Source organism: Peromyscus californicus, unplaced genomic scaffold, assembly GCF_007827085.1.
Source record: "Peromyscus californicus insignis strain IS unplaced genomic scaffold, ASM782708v3 Scaffold_20__1_contigs__length_68692818, whole genome shotgun sequence".
NCBI lineage: Eukaryota > Metazoa > Chordata > Mammalia > Rodentia > Cricetidae > Peromyscus > Peromyscus californicus.
The window spans coordinates 10,413,910-10,436,681 of record NW_026294503.1 but is presented as its reverse complement, the minus strand read 5'-3'; the positions used below and the strand labels follow the sequence as shown (position 1 = coordinate 10,436,681).

General features: G+C 38.9%; 1 protein-coding gene across 4 annotated transcripts in view; it reads left to right on the top strand.

Annotated features, from left to right (window-relative positions):
- Positions 1-22,772, top strand: part of Rspo2 (R-spondin 2) — a 165,084-nt gene that overhangs the window by 58,781 nt on the left and 83,531 nt on the right. For all 4 annotated transcript variants that reach the window (XM_052747738.1, XM_052747737.1, XM_052747739.1 and 1 more), the window contains one exon: positions 18,037-18,225. In XM_052747738.1, the coding sequence (XP_052603698.1) occupies positions 18,037-18,225 (189 nt within the window). The remainder of the gene's footprint in view (positions 1-18,036; positions 18,226-22,772) is intronic.

Genomic DNA, 22,772 nt, shown 5'->3' with positions numbered 1-22,772 from the left:
ATCTGATTTTCCACTTGCATTGCACTTCAAAGCCCTTTATTTTTAGGAAATTGATAAACTATAATATTTTTGACTTTTTCCAATAACACATTACATCTTAATAGGTGGATTTAACTTTTATTTTTGGTAAATTTACCATAAAATTTCTCATAAGCCTCAGGGATCCTCCCTCTTGGCCTGCATTTGTTTTAGGATTATTCTATTAATTTTCTCCTCCTGAGTATATTCTTTCGCATTTGTTCATTCAAGTGTTTGAGTTCATCAGAGAACTTCCTACCAACTATGTTGCATTCTCTAGAAGATCGTTACTTTCTTCCTTTATGTTGTTTCATATTTTGTAAATATTCTAATTCCTATTCTAATTTGGAAACTTTAGGTATAAATACAAACCCACCTTCTTGAGCTTTACAATTATAGTTCGTGAACTTTTGAGTTTATACCTTTTTTTTAAACATAATTTCCTTTATTGATTCTTCGGGAATTTCACAGCATGTGTCCTAATTCTGCTCACCTCCCAGATTCCCCATATCCTTTCCTTACTGCTGCAGTACCCTCCAAAAGAAAATTTACAAAATACCAAAACAAAACAAAGTAAGCAAGCAAACAAACAAAAAAACAAGAACAAAACAAAACAAAAAACCTCTATCTTTCCTGCCTCTCCAACACCTCTTCATTTGTCCTGGTAGCATTGGGAGCTGTGTGTCACATAGTGTACCCTTTTGTCCAATCAGCTTTGCTAGCAAATGCTCATTGCAATGTATCACTGATCTGGTTCATGTCTCTGGTTTCTGGTACACCACTATCACTGGATCATCACCAGAACTCCTCTGGAATATCCCGAGGCTACCCCTGTCATGGAGCTCCTATAGTTACCTTTCCCTAGGACCAGACCCTTCATGAATTCCAGCAGGTCCTAGATGGGGTGGATGTTAGGGTGGGCCATTTCAAGGCCCTGCTGTGGGCCTCTGTGGTAGCAGAGCTGATCAGACCATGCTACTGGGGCCACTCACGCCAGGTGAATGGGTAGAGCCAGCTCCCCTCCTCTCATACCCTCGGGGGCAGTTCTCTCTCACCTGTGGTGAGAGTCAGGGCCAGCTCTTTTGCTTCAGTATCCAGCGAGATGCAGGGCCCAATTTCCCAGGGCCAGTGATGGGCAGGGCTGGCTCAACATGGCCCTCTGATTTCATCACACATGGTGACACTGGCCACAGATATCAACACAGACCCCAGCTGCAGCTGGAACACTGACTCAGACATGGCCCTCAGCAGTAGCTCGGGCCCAGATAACATCCTAGCTCTGGGTGGAAGTACTGACTACTCAGATCAGGATGCCTCTGACAGCAGCATGACCCTCCAGACACAAACAAGGCCACAGGTTTCGATCCTAACCCCAGGCTTCTGTGTGACATTTGGTGGCAGCATGGGCATCAGACTTCAAAACAGAACCTAGTCTTGATAGAACCATGGACCCAGCCATAGTCCTCGGCAGCAGCGGGTCTGGATGTTACAACTGCCCCAGTTTGCAGTGCAGACCACTCGGATGAGCACAGTCCCAGTGGCAGTGTGGCCCTCTGACACCAACGTGACCCCTCGTGGCCTGTGATGGTAGCAGGAGCCTCAGATATCAACACAGACCCTGACTGCAGTAGGACCATGGAACCAGACATGTCTGTCAGTTGCACCTCTGCCCTGCATGTCACCATGGCATTGGATAGCAGTGCAGGCCACTTAGATTTGTATGGCCCCCACTGCAGCATGGTCCTTGGACACTAACATGGACTCATGGACTCGGGTGACTGACCTGACCCTGGGTATCCACATGGCCCTTGGTGGTAAGAGGAGCCATGGATGTCTATCCAGACTCTGGCCACTATAGGGCCACGGACCCAGACATGGCCCTTGGTAGCAGCCCAACCTGGTTGACACCATGAACCCAAGTGGCAGCACAGGCCACCCAGATCTCTATGACCCCGGCTGCAGCATAGCCCCCAGAATCCCACAAGGCCACAGATTGTAGCCTGGACCCTGGGTCTCTCTGGGCCCTAGTGGCAATATGGGCCACAGACATTAACATAGACCTTGGATACAGTAGGGCCACAGACCCAGACATGGCCCCCAGCTTCAGCCCTGGCCTGGATGTTACCATAGCACTGGGTAGTAGCATGTACCACTCATATCTGTATGGCCCTGGGGCACCGACATGGACCCGGGTGGCTGATGAGACCACAGGCAACCACATGGCCTTCAGTTGCAACAGGAAGCACAGGCATCAACTCATACCCTGACTATGTAGGGCCATGGGCCCAGACATGGCTCTTGGCAGCAGTCCAGGTCTGGACAACACCAGGATCTAGCAGCAGCATGGCCCTCAGACACCAATGGTTGTGGCTTAGACCCCAAGCTTCTGTGTTGCCTTTGGTGGCAACATGGGCCATGGATGTTAACACAAACACTGGCTACTGTAGGGCCATGGACTAAGACATTGGTTGGTGACACCATGGCCCCATGTGGCAGCACAGGCTGCCCAGATCAGTGTGGCTCTGGTGGTGGCCCTTGGACAACTACATGGCCATAGGTGACAGCCAAGACACTGGGCATCCTTGTGGCCCTTAGTGGTAACATGGGCTATGGATGTCCTCACAGACCTTGGTTGTTGTAGGACCACAGACCCTGAGCCTGGATATCACCATGGCCCCCGGTAGCAAACAGGTCTCCCACATTAGCCTGGTCCTCACCACCTTCACCATGGCCCCAGGTGTAAAGCAGGCCTTCCTCATCCGCCTCCTCCTCACCACCTTCATTTCTTCTGTTTGCCTCTTTCCACAGCACATGAACCATTCTGCTTCTTTTTCTCTCCCATGACTTCACCACACATTTGCTCATCATAATGGGACTTACCTGCCCAGCACTAGCCACCCACAGGTCAGCCTGGGCCTGTGGATACCTTCCTGCCAGAGTTTATACTTTTAGGGTCACAGTTTCTCTATTTTCCTCCTAAATTTCTTCTGATAGCATTGTGATTCCATATCAGCAACTCCTTTTCCTTGTATTAAAGTTGCCAATCCCTTTTATTTTCCAGTTATCAGAAAATCTGAAAGATAAATGATCTGTTGCATAGGCTAGGGTTTATCAGACACACTGAACTTGTGTTGTTGTTTCCTGAATTCTTGTGCATCCCATCATCTACAGATGTTATGTGGATGGTTTCCTCTTTACCTGGAAGTTCATATCTAATTGGCAAACTCTTGCTTCCTGAAGACCTACCTCACGTTACCTCCAAGATGAGTTAGACTTCCTTCCTCTCTACACCAAGGTGCTTAGTGCTATGCATATACATTCTATATTGGAACCAACCCCCAGGAGGGTAGTTTGTCTGCTAAATGAAGACAATAATAAGGGATCAGTCAGCTGGATGTTACCCATGCCTTCCTGTTGATAAGGAAAACCAGGTGGTAAATAGACAGTATCTGGAAGAACTTCCTCTGTCTTAAAGGAGTGGTTCCAAGTCATGTGTGATACCTGTCACAATGCTGCTTCTCTGAAATAAGAATTATCCAGTGTATGGAAATTTTTCAATGATGAGGATTCTGGGGGAGGGAGAGTCTGTCATCTTTGGATGTGGCCCCAATAGGCTACTCATGTTTCAGTAGATGGCTTTACATCCATGCATGTATTTACTGGTGGCACTAGATGGGCTCAGTGAGTTTAGAGGAGTATACAAAGTTGAGAGTGAAAGTTGGTGGAAGGGCCGTAGGAAGAGTTGGAGAGGAGGGAGTTAGGTGGAGATGTGATCAAAACAGATAATCATATGGAATTCTCAAACAATGAATTTTTTGAACAGCAATTTTTTTTACAGTTTTACCGCTTTTCCAGAAATACTAATTACAGAAGGAAGCTTAGCCTCCATGAGCTTATCCAACTGATCAAAGGTAGTATCACAAACCATGTAATCCAAATTATCATGTGCCATTCGACATGACACACAAAAGAGGACAGGACACCACTTCATCCTTTCTCCCCAGTACAGGACCCATTGGGGAACAAAAAATATGCCCAAAGGAAAACTTGAAAATAACTCTTAGAAAGTGTGGTACTCAAGATAACAAGACCCTCTAAATCAACATGAGCAAAGCTCATAGAAACTCTCAGAGACCGAGGCAGCATGCACAGGGCCAGCAGAGGTCTGCACCAGGTCCTCTGTATTTATATTTTGGTTTCCAGTTTAGTGTTTTTATGGGATTCCTGAGTGTGTGAACAGGTGGGTCTCTGACTCTTAAGAGTGCCTTCTCTTGGGCTCTTTTCCTTATGTTGGTTTGTCTTGTCCAACTTTGATATAATAGTTTTTGTTTTATCTTATATTTTAAAAATTAATGAATGAATGAGTGAAAATCTAGCCATTAGTGTCAAGACAGAACTGCCATCTATGCCGGCTGGGAGGGGGAATCAGTTTTCTCCAGTAGAGTGACACCACTCCAGGACAGTCCTCATGTTCAGGGGTAGTTGAGTAGTGTGTGCTTTTATTTGGTTACAGTTTGGTGTGGAGTTTTTGTTGTTGTTGCCTTCCTTCCTTCCTTCCTTCCTTCCTTCCTTCCTTCCTTCCTTCCTTCCTTCCTTCCTTCCTTCCTTCGTGTTTTGTTTTCTTTGTTTGGTTGTTATATTGAGTTTTTGTTTGGTTTTTGAGGAAAAACTTAAAGATGGATGGGTAGGGAAGGGAAATAGGATGTGGAAGGATTTGGGGGAGGGGAAAATATGATCAAAATACAGTTAAATTTAAAAATTTTTTTATTAATAAAAATAAAAATATGATACTCATGAAAGGGCTTTATCAGATTAGAGATGGAAAGAAATAGGAAAACTTGATGCAATGTATGATGTAAGATGAGAGTCTAACTTGGAAAAAATGATATGAAGGACTATAAGGGACATTATTAGAATAATTAATGATGACAGTGGATTAGAACATAATACATCAAAGAAGTCCAAAAGACAAATGTTTTTGAAAATACATATTTAATCCTGAAAACTTGAAAAAGGAACTAATGTTTGCAAGTATGTAAATGATTCAGAAAAAAAGCTTATGAATGTTTGACTGTACATTTATGCGGTCTTGTGTATTTGTATTATTACATATGCCTATTCAAATTCATGTATAGGAATACTTTTTGAGAGTCATCAACTACTATTAATAGTTTTCCATTAATGTATATATGGGCTACTTTTTTATTCCAAGGTTGGAGAGAGTAGAGGCAAGTCCGGTCACTCCTAAGTCTGTTCTGTCCACACTTCCTCTTTGGTGCATCCTTAAAGTCCAGTTTGGGTCATTTGAATGGGTTCTGAGGCTTTTTAATTACATAGGTATGTTTTCTGTGTGACTTCAAAGGCCCCTTAGCCAGGATGGGCTCTGTCTTCAAAGACAGTGAAGAGAGTGGCCCATTTGCAGGAAATTGCATGGTTTGAGGGTGATTTTTGTTTTCTTTGAACTTGTCAAGTGGAGCTCCTTGCTTAAAAAGTGCTGGCCTTTTGCTGTTTGACCGAACAGTTAAAGACTTCTCATTTATAGTTTTGGAGATTTCTCTTTAACTTCTGCCAGAAGAAACCTGTAACTCAGTTTCCCTAATTATGCTCTTTGATGTAACAGCAGTTTTATTTGGAAGTGTTGGTGGGAGTCATTTTAACAGTTTTCATGATGTTTTAATGCATTTTTTTTTCTAGATGCTGTATACATTTTGCTTAGTGGGGAAACAAAAGCCGTGGCTTTTGAAGTTAAAGGTGAGGGCTAGATTCAAGCTCTATGACCTCAGGAAGGTTTCTTAATCTGTTTATTCACCCATGTGCCTAGAGATTCTGAATGATAAGCATTATCTTCAGAAAGTAGAGCATGTGGCCTGTCTGTTGTGTTGCGTGTTCTCTGGTGATGTTTCTTTACTTTTGCCCCTCTGTCTTGTCTTCCTTCTTTTTCTTGATCTGAATTTTCAGAATCATGTTAGAGTAGTTAGATTTCATTTTGGGTCCCTGGTATGGATTACTGTGAAGTTAGCATATCCACCAATTAAAGCATATTAAAATGCTCTCATAAATAGTAAATGTAGGCCACTTTGTGCTTAAAAAATTGGGAACAAGATCTTTATAAGTCTGGAGATTTAGTAGTGAATCCATTTGATGCTGGCATTCACAGGTGATTATTGCCAGTGATGTCCACACAATGTAGATGCACAGGGAAACACTATAGTATAAAAAGCTGAAAGTCTTAACTATTGCAAATCTTTGTCAAACTTAAGAGTTAGTGTTTTTCATTAAAGCTCAAAATTTTACAATAGAGCTAACAGGGGTGTATTCATTCTTACTTAAAAAAAAAGATCCAGTGGTGAGACCTGTGGAATTTTCCACCTCTAGATCACAGGGAGTCTATAGTTGCTTTCTTTTTGTGGATTTTATGTTTGACATCAAATAGGCCTTTTAATTTGCTTGCCTTTTATTGCTCTAAAAGTTAAGATGGTGTGAGCAGGAGGTGACAAATACTGTGTTTTCTAGAAAGTAGGTGGTGTGTATAGAGTTGTTGAATAGACTCTGTGTTATCCTCTTCCTCCTCTTCAAATTAATTTAATCTTGGCCTAGGTAGAAGGGAAGCCTTTGCATATTATATGGCAATTGTTATGGGCCAGACATGGACACACATGTTGCAGTGCTTAGGAAGAATGCAAAAACTGTTTTCACATAGTGTTGCTGTAAGAAGTATTTAAGTATTTTATGGAATACAAATTTGGGTTTGTGAGCGTTTTTTTCTATTTAAATAATTGGATGACCTCCTTGTATAAACATGGAACCATGTGAAAGTGTGGTTTCACAATCTTCATCAATGTATATATTTAGATCTGCTCATGTTGGGGTTACCATGAGCACGACATTGTGTCTATATTTTGTCATGGGTCTTTTAAGTGTTTTGTTAAAGCTTAAGCCAAGTTTAAGCATGAGTAATTTGTACAACACAGCAGTTTCTAACTATGGCTTAGAGGGTCACACGCATTCTAACTTTACGATTTTCTTTTGGCATTAGAACAGTTTCATGGAATAAATTATTTTTTTTTTCTTGTGGGTTCCAGCAGGTGGCTTATTTTATAAAGCATGCAATAGGATTCTTCCTTTGCTTTGAAAAGGACCAGTTTCCAGACTTCTTCTCTGAAAAATGAGCAGCACCAACCCAGCCTTTATTCTTCTTTACTTAATAATTAATACTATGGGTATTCACAGCTGAAGAGATTATGATGTTGGTGGCCTGTTTTGCCTTTTTCAGTGTGTGTGTGTGTGTGTGTGTGTGTGTGTAAGCTTTAATAGTTTAGTTTGGAGTAAGTGTGTTCTTATCCATCATGGCACATTTTTCATTATGTATCAGAATTAACATCCAGTGTATGGATATGCAGACAGCTTTTGGTAAGGTAGCAAAAAAGAATAAAGCTTCTTAAGGCTTGGACTCCTAAATTGAGTTTTAGTTACAGAAGATATTTAAATATTTGTGGGTGCTGTAAGTATTGAATTGAGAGGTTTTATTGTGCTCTATGGATGGCTGTCCCCTCATGTCTTGTCTTTTAACTTGAATTTTGATACTTCAGATTTTTTTATTTTTTTGATTTTTCAAGAAGTTAGTATTTCTTCTTGATTTATTTTATTGGCTTGTATTCATTATACACAGTGTTGGGTTTCATACAGACATTTCTTTTCAAGTATATCATGTATTCCTGTCATGGTCGCCTCCTTCCAGTCCCTTCCTTTGGTACGCCCCCTCAATTTCACTTCTATTGCTATGATAAAATATCCCAACAAAAGGCAACTTAGGAGAGAAAAGAGAAAAGGGTTTATTTCGGTTTGCAATTCTAGAACACAGTCCATCATGGTGGGGAAGTTAAGGCAGGAACTTCAAAAAGCTAGTCACATCACAGCACATCCACAGCCAAGCACCGAGAATAATGAATCCATATATGCTCACTTGCTTGCTTGCTTACTCAATGTTTGCTCAGCTCAGTGTTTGCACTGCTTTAGAGCTCAGATTCCCCTGTCTAGGGAATGGTACTGCCTGCAGTGAGCTGGGTCTTGATTCATTGGTTAACTTAAATAAGGCAATCTTAAATGGACATGCCCACGGTGCCACCCAATGCAGATAATGCCACAATGAATGTGTCTTTCCAGGTGATTCTAGGTTGTGTCAAGTTGGCAATTAAAACTAACTTGTAGTCGCATGTTTTCTTCAGTCCTCACTGGCCTTATGGTCCCTCAGCCACTTATAAAATAATCACTCAGAGGCTTAACAATTATTTACTAACTGTATGGCCTCTGGCAAGCCTCTTGCTAGCTAGCTCTTATATCTTAAATTAATCCATTTCTATTAATCTGTGTTTTGCCGCGAGTTCCGTGGATTACCTGCCTGCTGGCATGTTGTTCCTTGGGCATCAGGCTGGTGCCTCTCTAGACTCCACCTTTCTGCTTCCTGTCTCTCTCCTTGGATTTCCCACCTGCCTCTAAGCTTCCTTGCCATAGACCAGAGCAGGTTATTTATTAACCAATGGGAACTACGTATGTTCATGGCATACAGAAAGAAATCCCCAGCACTAACTGTTGTGAATGTGTATGTGTATGCACACAAAATGTCTTTATATATCTATAGACGAATTCCAGGACCCACAAATGAGAGAAATATACAATATTTACGTTTTTGCATCTGGTTTTATTTTTGCTTAATATGATCTCCAGCTGCATACATTTTAAAACAAATGGCACAATTTTATTTTTTTTTATGTTGTGTTTATACCGTGTTTTATTTACCTGTTCTTCTGTTTATGGACACTTGCATTTTTAAATCTTATTTGCTGCAGTTGAGTACATACATACTAATTGTGGTCTTTATTCTGGGGAAGCTGCAATATAAATGAATGGTGCTGAGTTCATGAGTGCATAAATCTGTCACACCAAAGCACTTGTTTCAGCTTCTCTGAAATTTTGATTCTTGAGGATCAGGATCTAATTGTCACAGATGAAGTACTTGAAGTGCTGTGTGTTGTCAATCAAGGGTTTTTTTTTAGATGCTTGTTTGCATTTCTGGGGCTCCTGACACAATATAGGCTGCTCTCCTTTGCTTCAGGTTGTTTAATTTTTTAAAAAAAAATACATCGAAGGAATGTTGCTGTTTCTTAAGTTGGAATGGATTGGACCAAAGTTACTTATGCTCTGACAAAGGTTGGCATAATCTTTCCATCTTTCCCAGTCTTGGAGCTTGTCCTGAATGTTAATGAAGTCTGTTAGTTGTAAAGTTAGAAGGAGAATGTGTTAACCACATTCTGGCAGGTCTGTTCTACCCTTAAACAGAGCCATGTAAGACAGCATCTTCAGTTTGCCCCATTGTCTTCCCTAGACTTGCAGTTACTGAGTTCTCCGAGCTTCTCTGGGACATCTTAGCTGACTTGCACTGAAGCATTAGTAACACATGCTTCCTGAAGACCTTCTGTTTCCCAGAGGTGTATAAAAACATCTTCTGCAATGAACAGTCCTGTGGACATAGTTAATCATGGTCATAAATGTTCTCCTGCAGTGCCAATCTATGAAGCTTATAGCTGGAATAGTGCTAGTGCTGGAAAGTGATTAGGGGCTTATAATTGGAGTAATTTATGTTTTGGAAGATATTAGCACTTCATGTGTTTAAGTAGATTTGTAACTCTTAAATCCTTTCATAATTTAAAATCTACCTTCTTCCAGGGTTAAATTTTTCTACAGTGACATATATTTTGTTAGAAGCAAAATGTTATAATTTAAGGCCTTTAATTCTGCTGTAATTAAGAATATTGATTTCTGAGAAGGGTGTGGTAGCATATGCCCATAACTTAGCACTTAGGGAGATAGTCAGGTGTCAAGCCTAGGCTATAGAATGAGGTGATCTCAAAAAGCTAAAATCAAAACAAACAAAAAATAGAAAAAGCATTCATTTCTATAAAAAGTTCCATATTTTAAGGGCTTATACATTTCAGAAATACTATTTTCTGAATGAATACTTCTAGAGATAAGCACAATGCAAGCTTTAATTAATAACTGACATAGTTTGAGTGGATATAATAGACTTTTCAAACAATACCATTTCTGGCTTACCAATGGACATTGATTTCTCAAAGCTAATACTTGGGTGTGAAGTCACAGCTTTGTAAATGTTATTTTATTTAACTCTTTTTGTTGTTGGCTTGTTTTTCCTTTATTTACTGTATTGACAGTGGATTTTTTCATACACTTTATTCTGATTACAGTTTTCTCTTCCCCTGACCCCTCCCAGATCTTTGCCACCTCCCCACCAGCCCAAACAAATACACACCCCTTATTTTTCCCTCTCATTAGAAAACAAGCAGGCATCAAAAATAACTAAATAAAAAAGATAAAAGAAAACTAGAATAGGACAAAACAAACAAGCAAATAAACGAAAAAGGGCCAAAGAAAAGCACAAGAAATACATATGGATGAATAGACGCACACATTTTCATACATAGGAATCTCATAAAAACCAGAAACCACAATATATAAGCAAAAGACTTGTTAAGGCTGAAAATAAATAAATAAAAATTTTTTAAACAGAGTTCAGATAAAGTATTATGAGAAAAACAAAACAAAACAGAAAAAAAAAACCTCCAAAAATACCACTGATTTCATTCTGTGTTGGGCATGGGGCCTGCCCTTAAGTGTGGTTTGTGTACCCAGTGAGACTCCATTAGAGAAAACTAGTTTTTCCTTTGTTAGTGCTTACCAGTTGGAGTTAGTGGATTGTGTCCGCTTCCCCACTCAGCACTGGGACCCATCGGGTGTAAGCCTTATTTTAAAAGATATTGTTGAAGGACTTGTGGTGAGAAAGAAACAGAAATCCTGAGAAAATATTGTTTACCTCTAGAGAAGTGGTCCTCAATCTGTGAGTCGAGACTCCCAGGTTGAATGACTCTTTCACCAGGGTCACATATCAGATATCCTTCATATCAGATATTTCTACACTGATTCAAAACAGTAGCAAAATTACAGTTATGAAATAGCAACAAAATAATTGTATGGTTGGGGGTCACCACAACATGAGGAACAGTGTTAAAGGATTAAAGCATTAGAAAGGCTGAGAACCACTGCTGTAGAAGTTCAAAAATCTTGGAAGTTTTTGCACAAGATTTTTCCCCTTGATTATTCAATTTCTTCTATATTAAATTTATGTTTATTTTATCTTCTAAAATGATAATGGATGGCATTTAGTAGTGTATATCTAAATTTTAATACATTTCAGATTTCAGCTATTTTAAACATAGGCTTATGTGATTCTAATGTAAACATCCAGTATTAAAATTTGTTTCTGTATTAATAATTGCATTCCATGTTTTATGGTGAAATTTTTTGAAAATACTTAGTTTCATGTAAAATAGCAAAGTATCTAGATAGTAAGTATTTATTTAAATCAAATCTTAGGTGTCTCATGGCCTTGTTGCTGCCTTGAGCTGCTATGTGGTGCTCTCCACAGCTGCTGGCTTTTCATAGCGCTGTTGTCAAGCTCATGTGCACAAATTAGGTTGTATTGGATTTCATGCAAATTATTGGGGCCACAGAGTTATTTTTAAGATACACCTTGAGTTTGTGACTGGGTACGCACATTAGCAATTTTATGCTTAACTGCATTAATAAAGTCACATTGACTGTTTGGTTTAAAAATTTGCGTAGTTGATAATATTACTTAATCAGCAAATAAGACGTGAGGTTGAAGTGCCAACAGGCTGTTGTTGAGTCCCTCATTTTCTAAAGAGATGTCCTCCCCTTTGTCAAGAATGGGTGCCTTTACCTAGAAGGAATTTAGACCTCCTCTTGTTTGGCAGGGGCTAACTCCAGAAATAGGGGAGCATTTAAAAAAAGTGTCAGGAATATATTGGAAACAGATGGCTACTCAACACCTACATATGAGATGAAAATATGGATAACTAGCTATATTTAACACATGATCAAGATTAATAAAAAAAGCCAGACTTAGTTTGCAATTTCAAAAGAACTCAATAGGATAGACGGAATTATGAACCAGGTCTAACTCTGTTGCCTTTTCTCATGTAGTACTAGGAATGTGGTGTTGCTCCTTGGTCCAAGTATATCAAGATGTGTTTGGCCTCATGCAGAATCACCATTCCCTTTTTCCAGTGTTCTCCATGTTTCATGCAATGAGTTTTATCTTTCCAGTCTTGGGTGGGTCTAGATTTGGACACATGTTTTGGTTGGAAGTATGAGGCTCTGGATCTCAGCAGGCTTCGAGGTTGGAGAAGTTGAAGCTTACAGAAAAAAAACAAATAAACATGGTCATCAAAGCTGGGAATTAAGAACTGTTTATCCACCTGCACACTTGAATTAAATCTCACAGCAATAGGCAGAGCCATTTGACTTATGACCTTGATACAATAGTCGTGTCTAAGTATCTGTTTTGCCCGTGTTTGGATACAGAGTTAGGATAGTTACCATATAGAATAGGTGGAAATGTTCTGGTTGAATTGTTCCTGAGGTGTTGATTTATAATGCAGAGAAGTCTACGGGGATAACTGACATGGAATGAAGGGCAATTAAACTGAAAATCTATTTGAGGGTTGGGCAAGAAGCTTCAACTTGCAGAACTGACTTTTGCTCTTGTCCTTTGGTACTGAGCAAGACTGAAAGAACTGTTAACAGAGTACTTAGGGTTGGGTGTGGCACATCACTCCTGCTTTAAGAGAATTCCTTCTCGGTCAGGTTATAAAGATAGTGAAGATATAGACTATGGTAAGGATTCCCTAATTCATTTTTATTGTTTAAGTCTGTCAAGGTTCAAGTAACTGAAGCCATGTGTCCTAACAGTTTTAAGAATACCTTTAAAAGAAAATAAATGCAGGACAGAATTTGTTGACTCTGAAATCCTTGTGGTCAAGATGAAAGTAGCCTCCTGATACATAAATACAAAATAAAAAGAGCCTTTAATTTGTGTTGATTCCCTTGGTGCTGTAATTCCCTTTCCTCTGTACTTCTTACTATGATTTGTGATGATAAAGTGTGCTTGGTTTGAACTTTGAACTCAAAGCAAGTATAGCTTCCCTTGAGTTGTGATCACCGTGGGTTAGAAAACCTCCTGAAACATTCTTCCACGAGGACAAACCTTTCAAATTCTCTTCTGCCTTCAAAACTAGCTTTGAGATCTGAATAACTTTTTTCAAATCTGTAATTAACTCCCAACAACAGAAGATAGGCGGCACACGCCTTCCACTGGTTGCAGAGGACTTTGTGCTGGGCTCTGGAAGCGGCCTCTGCCAGAAGCTCCTGTTCCTGCTTTAGTCTCCTAGCTGTGCACTCCAGAGTTCTTAAATGCCAGTCCACAGGGTGCTGTGCTCTAGGTGGATACCATTCTAGGGCCACTCTGAAAATGAGACAGCTGGCTTTTCCCAGCCAAATTTTCTGCGCCACGGCAGCATCTACATTCCATTTCTCTTTCTGTTCCCCAGCTATCTGGACTCTATTACCCCCATAGTTTTTCTTTATTACATGGAAATGTTCAACTGGATCAACATTTGCCAAAACTCATACTTGCTCAGGACACCAAGAACAATATTAGAACGAATCCTTTTCCAAATGTAACTGGGAATGTAGAGAAGCTATATGGAACTGCTTTATGAAAAGAAATAATAGTTTCCAGCAGAAATACTATAGAGTTTATATAAGTGGTAAAATTCACTTAACAGTGTAATACAGAGTGAAGGAAGAAAAAATCAGCCCATAGTTGGGCTCCATCAGTGTTCAAAAGAGAAATAATAAAGGCCCAAGTGAAGGGATTAGTGGAACTCATAAGAATGGAGAGTAGAGTATGTGTGTAGCAGAGGTGGTAAGATTACCATAGAAGTAAGAGAAGGAAGACAACCTTTGCAACCCGAGCTCCTGGAGTTAGAAAAGGTAAAGAGAGCATGTTGATTGGATGTGGCTCACATTACTTTTGCTTCAGGAGAATTCCTCATGTGGGGGTTATAAAGATATGTAAGATCTGGAGTGAGAGAAGTATTCCCTAAATTCTGTTCATTGTTTAAGTCTATCAAAGTTCAGAAACTACAAAGGAGGTTTTAATTAGAAGGGTAGAAATGATTGTGGTCTTCAGAAGGAGTATTCTTGAAGATAACTGAGTGAAGTTTGGGGTAAGTAGAGGCAGCAGGTAATATTGCTTCCAGGAAATAGTATTACAGATGCTGATCTGGATGATTGCTTTGGAAAGCTTATACAGCTTTTTACCCAAAGGGAAACATTATGACCCATCATATGTAATATCACATTTATGAAAAATTATGAATCATATATTGAATGTATTTATATGTATTTATATGAACATGGAAGAACATCTAGAAAAGCCTTCACTCAATTTTATTACTTATAGCTAAAAAGATTTTTTTTCAGATGAATTGTTTTTGGAACCCAACCTATGATTGGTCCCTATAAAACCAGATTTACAGAATTAAGGCTGTAAGTTGAAAACTATTTGAAACACGTAATTTTGTAAACAAAAAGAATGTCCTTGGGACAGATGTCTGGGAGCCCAGTTGCTAGGAGGGAATCTTATGGAACTAAAACCTGTACAGATCTGCCACAGTTATTAATGTATTGGAACATGAGTCATTCAACATAAAGGAGTGGTCTGGGTTACACTGGGTACAGTACTCTGTGTTGTGTATCTGCCCATATGAATATGTGTTCCATAGTACTGCAGTAAAGATTGTATGTTCAGCAAAAAGGAACATACTCAAGGATAAAAGATTCAATACCGGATTATGTCGTTTCCAAATATTATACCATGTGTACAAAGAATCTTTTGTATTTTTTTTAAATTACTCTTTTTTACTTAGGAATGACAAACTTTATGAGGATATATGGAATTTTAGGTTCTATTTCTATACCTAATCCTATCCCCACTTTATCTCCTAAATAGAATATTTCTGTTGTTTATTTAAAAAGCATAGTAAAGCCAGGCTTAATGGCATACCCTTTTAATCCTAGCACTTAGGAAGTAGAGGCAGGTGAATGTGTGAGTTCCAGGCCAGCCAGGGATTTATAATGAGATCCTCTGTTATCATATATAAAAACTGGGAGGAGTAGAGGGAGGGAAAATCATAATCAGGATATATTATGTGATAAAAAACTATTTTCAATAAAAGGAAAAATTATACAAGAAAGTACGGTAAGAATATCTTACAGGTGAACATCTAATTCCTAGAATCTTGAAAGGAGATGGGATCTTAAGTAATTGTATCATAAAGTTTTTGTATAGCCTTTTAATTTGTCTTATAATTTACATATGAATCATGCACATTAATTAGGATGCAAAAATATATGCTATACTTACATAGTCATATGAACTTTGTAAATATACAGCTGTATAATAAATCCCCTGAAGATAGAGAATAATAATATAACCTTATAGTGGGTTGCTATTCCCTGCTAAATTGGTGTCCACCTAGGGCTTTAGAATGTGATCTTAGTTGAAAATAAGGTCATGGCAGATGTGAGGGATATGAAAAATAAGCCTATTATGTGAGATTATAAATGCAGGAGAGTATCTACAGGAGGTAGAATAAAGGCATGAAGGTATTAGAGCAGCCAGCCAGGAGAAGACTAAGTCAGAGATTAGTTACACAGCCAGGAAATGCTTGGGGTCACCAGTCAGCCCAGAGAAGGAAGGAAGGAAGGACTGTCCCAGGAATTCAGAAGTGCACTCTGCTCCAGCTTAACATCAGGGCCCCCATCATCACCACATGGAATGGGTTCCTGTCACCTAAACTATGTTGTGGTATCTGTCACAGTGCTCCATAGAAACTAACTCTAGAAATAGAACTGCTTCTAGGTCAGCGCTCTACCTTCAGAGGCCCATGGTGTTCTTATTTCTACCCCGTAGAGCATCTTTATGGATTTTCCAGAACATTCCTTTTTCCTGTGTGTCTTGATTCTTTCATCAACATACAGTGTATTAATTTTGTTCCTGTTATGGCTCTGTTTTGAGAATTTTTGTGTTCTAAAATCCTGTCTTCGTTAGAGTTTTTATTTAATATGTTCTTTGACAGTTTCATACTTGTATATGATGCCTTCTGATTATTCTTCCCCTCTCCCACTGTTTCTGTCTCCCTCCTACCTGCCTTTTCTACAAATCTCTAAGTGTTTTTATTGTTGAGTTAAATTCATAGTGTGAACATCCCACAGTATGTCCATTTCATTTTTGTCTATCTGGGTTCTTTCTTCCTGCTAATATTATATACATTTATTTTGTCTTTTTATTGGTTGAGCAGTTCCATGACTTACACTATTTTGGTCAATACCTTAAAGATATAGCGAATGCATTTTAACTTAAAATTGAATTTATTGGTATTTCTAATTGATAATGAAGAAACGTAGAAGGTTTAATTTTGGATTCTCTTCAAGTCTCGTGTTAATGTTAAATTTAAATATTTGTTTTTAAGCTCTAAAAATGAAAATATTGTATTTTTCTTATACTCTTAAAATTTAAATGCTTTTTTCCCAGGGTTAGGATATTTGTTTATATTTCTGTGTGCGCAAAGCATAGACTTCTTTTGAATAGGGATTTTTTTTTTGAGAACTTCATACATGACCACTGCATCTGTATAATCTTGCCCTCACTTTCTATGCTCTAGTTCCTCTTATGGCAAGAAGTCCAAGGAGTCTGTTTAAAGGGCAAAGGAATTTATTAAGGGGAAAACTCACTGTACAGAACAGGATAGTCACGGGTACTTGGAACACTGTTCCGGCCACCTGAGTCAGTCCCTTATCTCAAACCGTGAGGGAGCAAGAGAGGAGACTGCCTACGTGCATGTCAGGTCTTAAGGGTGGCCAAGGAACACGACCCAGGGGCATGTACTTCACGGTCATAGGCAAGTAGTGAAGTAACCTGCTGCATCTTTAGGGCCGATACTAAGGTCATAGACGGAACAGCTACCCACTACATCCTCTTGTGTCCATCTTCCCAAGCTCACAATCTCTTCTTTAATTATTATTGCTAATGTATATTCACATGGTGTGTATGTACCCAAATATATTTATATATCAACATATATTTAGATATCAACTGATATATATTACCTTCAGCATCCATTTGGCTTTGTTCATATGTATATGTGTCTAGGGCTGACCTCTTGGAATTGGACAACCTATGTGGGACTTTTTTCCCCTGGAGGCAAGGAATCTCGCTCTCTCAGCACCTGCTGACTATCTATATCACTCACCTAGGGGTGGGGCTATGTGGAATTTCCTCTGTCTATACTGGTATGTCAACCGGTGTCTTGATGGTGGTTTTGTTCAGGCAACCATATTGTTCAGAATTCATTGATGAATTTTCTCTGTCATATATAGGGAATATGATCCACCAGCAGGCATCTTTGACCTCTGTCTCTTAGAATATTTCTTTCCTCTCTTTCATGATTTTCCCTGAGCCTTAAGTATAGGGATTGCATTGTAGATGTATCAATTTAAGTTTCTCACTCCACAGCCGCTTAATCTCCACATTTTATTTTATTTTATAATTTAATTAAATTTTACATATCAGCCATGGATTCCCTTGTTCTCCCCCCTCACGCCCCCCCCCCCCCCGCCTTCCCCCCAGCCCACTCACCATTCCCATCTCCTCCAGGGCAAAGACTCCCCTGAGGATTGAGTTCAACCTGGTAGATTCAGTCCAGGCAGGTCCAGTCCCCTTCTCCCAGGCTGAGCCAAGTGTCCCTGTATAATCCACATTTTGACTAGTTGTAGATCTCTTTAATAGTCTTCAGCTGTTTCAAAAAGAAGCTTCTTTGATAAGGGGTGAGAGCTGTATGGATCTGTAGGTATGAGAATGAGTATTTAGAAAATAGTTAGAAATTAATATTGGTTTAGACAGCTGACAGTAGCAGGTTCACCTCTTGTGTCTATAACCCAAGACTTCTTACGTTCATAATGGTATAGAGACCAAAAGTCTAACAATATTTAAATATTTTTGTTTTTTCTCTGTTACAGCTAGTTATGTATCAAATCCCATTTGCAAGGGTTGTTTGTCTTGTTCAAAGGACAATGGGTGTAGCCGATGTCAGCAGAAACTGTTCTTCTTCCTTCGAAGAGAAGGGATGCGCCAGTATGGAGAGTGCCTGCATTCCTGCCCATCAGGGTACTATGGACATCGAGCTCCAGATATGAACAGATGTGCAAGTGAGTATTTGACTTTTGTCCATCCTGGATATGCAATTTGTTTTGCTGGATATGCAATTTAGGTATTGTGCTAGGTTATTTTAGGGAAAATATATTTGTAACAATCTGTAGATATGAAACTAAAACTTCCAATAATGAATGGGGTGGATAAGATAACTTCTACTTTGTATTTTATGTAGATGTGTACCATATAGTCACACACATTCTTTCAGTTATTTAGATTAACCATTTTTCATTACGTTGACCTAAAATAATGCTTGCTAGATAGAGCTTTGTAAGGAGAAATTACAGCTTGCAAGCAAAACAACCAACCAAAAAAAATTACAAAAGATTTTTAATATGCCTGGGAAATAATCTTTGATTTAACCTTAATTTTATAGTCCTTTTTCTCTTTTATTTTGGATTAATTATTATTTTTATTAAATATACTAGAAATAAAATAAAATTTATTTTATTAAATATAAAATGAAATCAATAAAATAATAAAATAATTTATTAATTATTATTTTATTATTAATTATTGGATTATTATTCCTGCATTTGTTTGACCTACAACTAAATATAAACACACACATATACTTATTTAAAGCATCATTACTGATGCAATTATGGTATTTAGTGGTGTTTTTTTCCTTCAAATGCATTCTAGTCAAGTAGCTGGGTGAATAGTTTGTACCAATTGCCAAGATAGAATTACTTAGGCTTAGATGGAGATTGGTTATACCTTTGTTTCATGAAATTGTTTGTACTGTTAGAAGGGCATAACTCACAAGTATCAATAGTTTGATGGAATCTTTAAGTATATCTTAAGTCTTTAAGGTGTTTGATGTGATGAACCATAGGACAGGGGCTCCACCTGGAAGCGGTTTTCTGTTCTGACTGCCTCAGATCACCTCCGGTGGGATTTGAGTATCTGGTTATCCTGTGACTTTCTTACATTCATTTGCTCTTTTCAGAGTGCAATGTGATAAATCTGGAAGTGGATAACTTGAAACATTTGTTCTAAATTCTATAGCTAGCATGGTATGAATTGTGTGTGAGCAACAGTCTGGCTGTACAGTGTCCTACCCAACCTGGGATATTAGTGAGTGAAAAGTGATGCTGTTAGTAACTGTTTGAGGCTGTACACCATAATTCAGGATTTTCTTTGACACACTTATGTAAACAGTTATCTATGGAGGAGTTTCTGCTGTGTTAGCAGGTTCCCTCAACTCCAGACAAGGGTTAACATGCACAGTTGACCATGCTGACCCTTTTTCTAGGAAATGGAGAGTAATGATTATAAATCAGGTTTTGGAAAGAGAATTTACATGTGAGAGGGGACTTGCTATGGTTTTACTTTTTGTAAGTGAATGCAATCAATGCTGGAGACTACTGACCTAGAGGAAATCATTACTTATATGGTACAGGCGGGAAGTGCTTATTAGCAAAACTCTGCGAAACAAAGTGAAAGTAGAAAAATATTTACGTTGTTGTCCATGACATCAGATCACTAGGGTGCTCCCATGCTATTGTCTTGTTTTCAGTCGTTGCCTATGTGGTGCTAATTTTTGTATAGCATCTAGCGGATGAGAATAATATCAATTACAAAAGTGGTTAGAGACAGAATTTGAGATTGTAGCTACTTTCCACTGAGATTACTGCTTGATCACAAATGATTAAACTTTAAGCAGCAGTAGCTTGGAAAATCCTGTAAATGAAATTTGCCTTTTCATAATGCTGTTTTGTGAACAGTAATGATGCAGGCGTATAATGGTTATCTTCCAAACAAGCACTTTGCTCTCTATGTTGTCTGAAGTTGGCTTCTTGGGATGAACTGTGTGAAGTCTGTAAAATTCATACATGCTCATGAGACTCACTTGAGTAGCTTACTGAAGAATGCCATGAGCATACTAACAGGTATTATAGGCTCCTATTGTGCCTGATATTATGCTACATGATGTTCCTGTCATATTTTCTCTTTCTCATTTGTTAGTAAACTTATTTACACAAAACCTCCAGGTTTATGCTGTTACACACTCCTTATTTAGAAAGCGTAGAAATGCATTTTAATGCAGTGCAACTGTAAACCCAGAGACATTTCCCAAAGATCCCAAGAGCTAACACTTTGGCTTCTGTCCTTGAGAGCGTGGTTCTCTGCACAGTTTGTCTTCCCCTTGTAGCTTGAGTTTTCCTGCCTGGCCCACAGTCAGGACAAATCTCTCTCACCTGCCAGTCCCACAGCCTCTCAGACCTGACCAAGTAAACACAGAGACTTATATTGGTTACAGACTGTATGGCTGTGGCAGGCTTCTTGCTAACTGTTCTTACAGTTTAAATTAATCCATTTCCATTAATCTATACCTTGCCACATGGCTCATGGCTTACCGGCATCTTCACATGCTGTTTCTCATCATGGCGGCTGGCAGTGTCTCTCTGACTCAGCCTTCCACTTCCCAGCTTTATTCTCCTCCTTGTCCCACCTACACTTCCTGCCTAGCCAATGGCCAATCAGTGTTTTATTTATTGACTAATCAGCAACACATTTGCCATACAGAACATCCCACAGCATCCCCTCCTTACAAACGTGTCATATTTGTGACTTATTTTAACTTAAGTTTTTTCATGCTTTTTAACATAGCTGTATATGTTTTTCTGGCATTGATATACAGCCTTTAGCTAATTAACCTATTAGAAACTCACTTTCAGCCTTTACCAATTGCAAGTACTCTGAGGGATATTTGTTTAAAAATGCTTCTTTTTTCCGTTTCCATACATACTTTTATGTATTTGTCTAATTCGTCTTTGTAAGATGTACTTTTAGTCCTAATACACATTTTTGAAAACTTTAGGCACATATTACCCCAGTCTTGTGGAAATTTATATAATGTATATGCAGGTGTCAGTTCATACCTCAACTAACAGAAGACATTTTCCCCTTGTACCTACCTGTAGCTGAAGTTTTCCTGGTCCTGCCTGGCCCATGGTCAGGACAAATCTCTCTCACCCGCCAGTCACACAGCCGTTAGGACCCAAGCAAACACACCGAGACTTACATTACTTATAAACTGTATGGCCATGGCAGGCTTCTTGCTATCTAGTTCTTATATCTTTTTTTTTTTTTTTTGGTTTTTTCGAGACAGGGTTTCTCTGTGTAGCTTTGCGCCTTTCCTGGAACTCACTTGGTAGCCCAGGCTGGCCTCGAACTCACAGAGATCCGCCTGGCTCTGCCTCCCGAGTGCTGGGACTAAAGGCGTGCGCCACCACCGCCCGGCTTAGTTCTTATATCTTAAATTAACCCATTTCTATAAATCTATAAGTTGCCACGTGACTTGTGGCTTACTGGTACCTTACATCTTGCTTCTCATGGTGGTGGTGGCTGGCAGCGTCTCCTGACTCAGCCTTCTGCCTCCTAGAATTCTCCTTTCTTCTTATCCTGCCTACACTATACTTCCTGCCTGGCTACTGGCCAATCAGCATTTTATTTATCAATCAATCAGAGCAACACATTCACAGCATCCCCAACACTTCCCCTTTTCTTTTTTTCAAAGGGAAGGTTTTAACTTTAACATAGTAAAATCACATATAACAGAACAATTATCAAGCAAGAATTACAGTTACAATAGCCAGTCTATTTACAATATCTAATTTATTTGTATTTGGCAGAATTAAAGAAGATATTTTATCTATCCTATATTTGTGAGTCTAAGGTTTCATTCATTTCTAACTTATCTTTTATCATAACTAAGGAAATTATAACTATCTAGTCTTTAACTACATTAAAGACCTCAGAAGGATATACTATTAACCTGAGAAATGGGAGAAGGACACAAGCAACTTTTGGGAGTCTTGCAAGCATAGACAGAGACAGCTGGCAGCCTGGACAGTCATCCAAAGTTGCTCTGTAAAGTTGGGGCATCTGTCTTCAGCCCACAGGCATAGAGTCTCTCAGTCACTTCTTTCTGTGTCCTGTTGAATGTCTGGCAGTTTCCTCTGTGAAGCAAGAACATGAATGACCATTTCACCAAGCAAAGTTCAGTGGTCACCTTTCTATGGGTCCTGCATGTCCAGTCGATTAAGCAGTCCAGGCAAGAACAGTTTCTTGCCCAAATGGATGTTTTTGTCAAGAAGAAGATAAACTCCGTATAAAGGTTCTTCAATGCCCATCCTCCTCTCTGAAGTGAATTGGTGCTGCCAGGAGCAGACATGTCTCACTGTCCAGAAAGTCTAAATTTTTAAAACATTTTAAATGCCATATTCTGTAGGTCTTTGAAGTATTTGAAGATTACCTACCTAATTGAATTATATCTATGTATACCTAGAAAACTTAACATGACTATAAATTTGACTATCATAAAAGACTAATTATTAATCTGTACTTCTTAATTATCCATTACAATCTAAATGAGTTGCAAAAACATAATATCTTAAACAAGAGTAGAAATATACATACAGTATAACAAAATTAACTTTAAATTTGTATCAATAAACTAAAATCTATACCAATATAAAACATTTTAACCAAGTTGCTCTTTAAAAGTAGGTTTAACAATCTACCCTTTTATCCT